We start from the raw sequence: 6324 nt of genomic DNA on the forward strand, positions 1-6324 counted from the left end.
CAAGCGTAAAGGAGCATATTGCTATCAAACTACATGGATAATGAGGCATCATCCCGGTAGCCCTCTTCACTTCTTAATAGCCGTTATGATATTCCACGTTCAATGTATTATTATATGCATTAACTCTCAACAGGATCGTTAGATCATATTTTTGATATTGTGCATAGAGAAGTAGCAATAGCATTGTCCGAAGAAAAGAAGATACAGCATGCACTAAAAAAAAAAAAAAAAAAAAAAAAGAGAGACTTAGAAATGAAGGGACAAATTTTCAAATTCAGCCTCCTTTTTCTATAACACATAGTTTTTTTACCAACTGGATAAAAACCTTGAATTTTGAAAATAAACAAGAAATCTGCATCCACATCAGGTACTCCGGTGTCTCTAATCAGCAAATCTGTAAGGTAAAAGCCATTCATGCATGCAATAATATACTTTCAGAATCTCGATTGAGCAGCCACGTTGAGGCACTTAGAGAAATTTCCTCCTAATGCTTTACATTGATGCTAGAAGAAGAAGGAAAAAAATCTCTCATAGGACCCTCTTTTTAAAATTTCACTGTTATGAATGGAACAACATAATATCTTGGAATAAACAGATGCAGTTTAGCCACAAGAAAGTAACATGTGGAGGAAGAACCCATTGCATCTTTTTCTAGACAACAAAGAAAAACAGATGAAGATCTCTCATAGTGAAAACAATAAATTTACAAAGAATTTTCATACAGAATAATAAATATGAAGACTTTCCACATATCCATTATGTATCTTCTAAAAACGAAAGCTGATTTTTTTTCTAGCTGCTACCGTAGTTAGAGAGAAAACCAATTTAAATTATATTCACTTGGCATCAATGTATTTTAACAGACAATACTATAAACCTGCCTACTTTCACAGACAATATATCTCCAGGCTTTTACAGCAAATCTGGAAAATGTCACACTAATATTTAAGCTTTTCCTGCTCTCTCTTTCCTCTTCCCTGCAGTTTGCTTGGCCCCTCTTCATCTTTTGTGAACGTGAAGGCTGATTTCATCGCCTCCAGCCAGATAATCTCTGCGACGTGTGCCCAGCTGCCACGTGGACCTCATTTCTCAAGGCTTTCCCTTTACCCCACGCACTCAGAAAGATGGCTGGGTTTGGTACTCTCAACATCTGTGAATAAATAAGCTAACCCCTCCACCACTTCACTTACTTATAAGTCATCTCTGATTGCTGGCTAACAGAACAGAACGAGTGATGATCCAATCCCACATTTCCTAGGTCTTTTTTGATCACCTCAGCAAATTCTTTCCTTACTCAGAACACAGCACGTAGAAGTTTGAACGGCAACGTGCTTTCCTCCATTTCATTCACCAGAAGGCTATGCACTACAGTTGCAAAGGGCAGTATGAAATAAACCAGCTCTCATGTCGCAGAGGAACGAAACCAGGTATTTTTTCCCATTTTTTCATTCATGTCTGCACAAGTTTTGGTAGCTCAGATTGTATAGGGTACATCTGTTAACACAAAGGATATAGCTCTCTCTTCAACCTGTCCTCATAGCTTAGGGCTTTGAAGGAAGTCTTTTTGGACAGGAATCTATTCTACTGCCATTTAATAACACTAATCAATGCCTATTGAGAAAAAAAAATACATTCTCCTTACTGGCAGAAACCAAGAAAAACTGAGACAAGGAGGGGTAGTTGTCAGACATGGTCTCATTTACCAAAGCAGTATGCCTTCCTTGGCTAATTAATTCCCAGGTAGCCAAGTTGCAAAAACTCTCTGATCCTTTCTTCAGTTAGTCAAGATGGAGGAGCATCACCACCTTGCGACCTGACTATTATAATCTTCAGTAACGGCTACTTCTGGTGCCTCTTCCCTTGGCCACTGGTGAGCTCTCTGCTCCCTCAGCAGCCGCCGCTCCTCTCGCCTCTTTAGCCGGTTCTTCTGATGCTCCTCTTGCTTGGAGTACTGGAAGCGCTGCAGGAACAGGTCCTTTGCGTATTCGTACAGCTGCACATCCAAGAAATTCAGCTCCTCTATCCGTTGCCGCACATCCTCACCAATGTCCACATTGGAGGCCCGGGTAACGTTGAATTGGGTGAATGGGGAAATGAATTTCAGGTTGAATGTCCTCTCAAAGAGATACTGTGTTTTCCTCTGAAATTCTGTGAGCCCAAAGAAGGCCATATTTTTCAGATTGTTCTTGGCGCTTTGGAGAAGAATCATATTTCTTTCACTCTCATTCATAAAAGTCAAGTTGTAGCACCCCACCAGGCTGAGGTCTGCCAGCATGCGCACCTGGCGGTTGTTGGCCAAGTTGTAGCTACAATCCATGAATTCCGGTAAACTGACTCCAGACCAGTCATCTCCTTCGTAACAGGTAGGCAGCTCGTCTGGTGTCGGGCTTCTTCCATCACACATATGGAGGGAAGTTTTCCATGTTGCACCCCTCTGGACATGCTTCCATTCACTCAAGTACCGTGACACCGGATCCCTCAGCATCGTGATGTAATAGAAGTTCCTGAAACATATCATTAAACACAGTTTTAAGATTCAGTGAATTTCACTTTTTTATTCTCCAATAAAACGATTACGAGCCATCGCCACCACCCCTTTCACTTTTTCCGGTGTAATGTAGGCACTTTAAATGACTACTACTGAGACAGTAAAAAGCTTAAAGCTTCATAAATACTGTGACTAAAATACAAGGTAAATTGGGAGAAAGAGGGAGAGATTAAAGGAAATAAGCAGCTATCAGAGGAACGGAATTACTTTGACCTATTAACAGGTCGGTGGTAGTTACTTTATGTAGAAGCCAATAAACTGGACTCTACTCCCCTCTACTTTAAAACGCTAACCCTCAATAATATCAGAAACAGTGGGAAGAGATTTATATAATCTTGCCACTTCTCTTCTGGACTGAGACATGCATGTCTCACAAGATGCACAAGATGATATAATCCATACAGCACCTGGTCAGAATATAAGAGAACCATGAGCAATTCCATGTGGATGCTGCAAGTGCTAAAAATAACACCATGTGGAAGACTGGCATGAGCCACCTACTTCAGAAGAACCCTGTTATTAAGTGGGTTGGAATGAAGATAACGAGAGACCTAAAATCCATTCATATGACTTAATTTTAGACAAGCGCTTGATTGGAATTTGTTGTAATTGTGTAGTACAAAAGCATTTGTTGACATAAAGATTATCATTATTCAACCTCACCTGTCAAAAATACAAGAGACACCAAGAAATATTGATTTGAAATAGAGCAAATAACTGCAGAACTCACATTGTCAGTTCATCTTTGAGCTATTGAATACAGCTTGTACATCTATTTATGGCAATCTGAAATGGACTGCAATTGAGTATGCTTCAAGCAGGCTTTCACAGATTGAAGTTTTTTACAGAGAAATCTTTTATTCAATAATAACTCACCTGAATTACAGAGTGATATCATAAAGACAAAGCAAAACCAAAATACTGATGACTTCTGTCAGCTAGAATAACCAGCAGAAGATTCATGACTAAAATTAACACACGGTCTGGTACAAAAATAGGCTCGTGAGTTTGCATGACTCATCTGACTGCAAACAATACATTAATAAACTGTGAGTCCTGAGATTTCTTAAGAAAAGTCTGATCCCAGTACTCCTTCTTGAGCCTAGAGAAGATTAAAGCAAGTAAGCAGGAGGCAAGCTTTCTGAAGACAAATTACCCTGTAAACAAACCAACACTTTGTGAGGGCCATCTCATACAAGGGCTATGTCCAGTTAAATGAAAAATCTCTAAATTGGTAACAATCTCCAGGACAATTACCTTTCTTTTTCAGATATCATCCATTTTCTGCCACTAAAGATTCCTAGTAACTTCACTGTAAACCTCAGGTTTGTCATAAAAATAGTTATTTCCCCACATATTCCTAAAAATGCAGGTATATTCCCCAGTGCAGACAAAGCAAAGGGAAACAGGGCTGAATGCTTTGTCCATTCTGAATTCATTCTGAATATCCTGAATGCTACAGGATTTGTAATATATTTCCTGGAATAAGGTTATGAGGCCAAATGGTGGACTATGTTCTGCTGCAGGGTCATTTCTTGAACTACTATCTAATGGAAACAGATATTTCTAGAATTATTTCACAGCAGAAGGGTTACAGGTGGAAGGATATAAACTAGGGAGTGCCATGGCTGTATTTTCATGATCACTTGCTTTGGAAGCCATGAGTTGTGTTAGCATCAGATGATACTCAGACCAAAATAATTTGGAGCTGGGGCTTTCTGGCTGCTGCTCACACATGACCAAACTGCACTTCAGCTGCTTTGATCCACTTCAGTTACTTACACAGCCCATATCAACAGTGAACCCAAGGACCGTCCAGCTATTCAGAGACAGATAATTCTAAAATCCCCCTCCTACTCCTGCAGAGCAGGAAGGACCAGAAATCCTTTTGTGTGCTCTGCAGTATAGCTCCACTGGGAAAAGCACTGTCTTTCAGCACTTCAAGCACAGCTTTCCCTTCTCAAATTGGATGCTCATCTCATGTTGGCTCTACCTTGCAGGTATGAAAGCACGTTAAGAATTGCTTTCCAACTAACAGGACAAAAAGTGGACACATTTCACTAGCGTTATGCAGATAAAGCAGCCCGACTCTCAAACACGCATCAGCTCTGAGTGTACGACACTGTTGTTGCAACATCCAGCAGGCACCGATAGGGTTGCGACAGAAAATGATTCAAGCTCCAAGGGAGCAGAAATGAAAAAAAAAGGGACAAAGATTCAGAGGCAACATCTACATCAATGTGTCATTGGCTTAGTCCTCGTATTGCTGCCCCTCCCCTCTTTGGATAATTTTGGGTGTTGATTGTGTTAACAGATGGGTTTAAAAGTTGCTGTTGACAATTATTTATACCTCTAATAATAGTTCCCTCTTTCCTCACCCATCTCCAACAGTCCCAGTCAGGCATGACTCAGAGCAACAACAATTAACAAAAATACCTCCTTTGCATCAATCATTTCCATGTCATCCCTGGATAAGTAAATGTGCTCGATGTGCAATAAACAGGAGTACGACGCAAATGCAGGGAAATGAGAACAGCGCGTCTTTGTATAACACCCGCAGCTTCCCTCATGCAGACTGGGCAAGAAACTTTCACCGGTCTGTTGCTGCTCCTCCTTGTGACTGCCTGACTTCTGTTTTCACTATGCCGATTGATTTGCTTCTGGTTGTGCATCTTTCAGAATGTGGCCTTCTTGTGTTGTCAACTGAATGGCTTCTTCATCTGGCAGACAACCTTTAAGCAGCAGCCTGGTGCACATTTGGTTTCCGAGGCACTAATATATAAGAGTGCAGCCATCCCCGCCGCATTCACAATTTACAGCCTTCTCTTTAACCTTCTGTTTGTGACTCTCCATCACCCTTTTAAGCAAAGTGAGGTTGGAAGACCTTAAGGTTTCTTCCACCTGATCCTGGGCACTGTCCAGATGAAGCTGTTACAATGCTACACAGAGGACTGGGGGATGCTGCACAGCAGCTGTGGCACAGATTTTTCTTTCAGGGAAAAGGATGTCATGTCTCTAGAGGATAACGATATAAGTAAAAACACATAGGTCATGCACATTTGTTTCAGTTGGAAAATTATACAAATTACCTTAGGAAATTGTTTTCAAATGTTGACATTTATGGATTAAATATAGCAGAGTTTCAGGGCTCTCAGTGCCTAATACACAGTGTCCAATCACACTAGGAATGGCTGAGGAGCCAGCTCATAATAAAGACAAGAAGCAGTTCATAAAAATATAAAACCGAGGATGGCCTTCAGGATCTCCTTCCTTCACTGTTCAGTAAAAGAGCAGCAAGTCAGCCATATACTGAACATGCCTGACTCACTCTGAATACAGACGTGCACCTGTTCTTGTGGGTGTAAATGACCCCTTTGCGTCGCCCATGCTTGCGCTTACGCGGCTGTGTTAAACTCCACAGCTACCCACTGTGGGAAATACTCAACAAAGAATTAAGTAATAACTTCTGTTACCCTGTTTGACAAAGCAAACTCATCACAGATTTATTGGCTTCGTTTCAACGGACTCCCATGATCGATTACTCAAACTGCTGTCACAGGCAGCCTCAGTGCTTAAAGGCTAGCCAAGCAGAACACGCTGGCACGTCAGTGAGAAGATGTTTTACACAAAACATTCCAAATTAAATTAAAAACCATACAAGTTATATCTATATCTAATCATCTCTATCATCTCTGTAATCTATATCATCTATATCGTCCATATCATCTATATCAGCATGTGCGTGTATGTGTGTGTGTAAAAATTTACATTGGAAT

General features: G+C 40.7%; 1 protein-coding gene across 1 annotated transcript; it reads right to left on the reverse strand.

The window, feature by feature from the left end:
- Window positions 1-1798: 1798 nt before the first annotated feature.
- On the reverse strand, window positions 1799-5935 carry HS6ST3 (heparan sulfate 6-O-sulfotransferase 3). The gene is made up of 2 exons (XM_010288706.1): window positions 5877-5935; window positions 1799-2504 (listed from the first exon to the last, which is right to left on the reverse strand). Exons 1-2 carry the CDS (start codon window positions 5933-5935, stop codon window positions 1799-1801), a joined length of 765 nt encoding a protein of 254 aa, XP_010287008.1.
- Window positions 5936-6324: the final 389 nt, after the last annotated feature.

This window comes from Phaethon lepturus, unplaced genomic scaffold, assembly GCF_000687285.1.
Source record: "Phaethon lepturus isolate BGI_N335 unplaced genomic scaffold, ASM68728v1 scaffold24136, whole genome shotgun sequence".
Classification (NCBI taxonomy): domain Eukaryota; kingdom Metazoa; phylum Chordata; class Aves; order Phaethontiformes; family Phaethontidae; genus Phaethon; species Phaethon lepturus.

What these genes read in the sequence shown, in the direction of transcription:
- HS6ST3 (XM_010288706.1), bottom strand. Translation starts at nt 5,935, where the DNA reads ATGGGCGACGCAAAGGGGTCATTTACACCCACAAGAACAGGTGCACGT. An exon ending in GGTGCACGTCTGTATTCAGA is followed by an intron (nt 2,505 to 5,876) that starts GTGAGTCAGGCA and finishes GATATGTTTCAG; the next exon opens with GAACTTCTATTACATCACGA.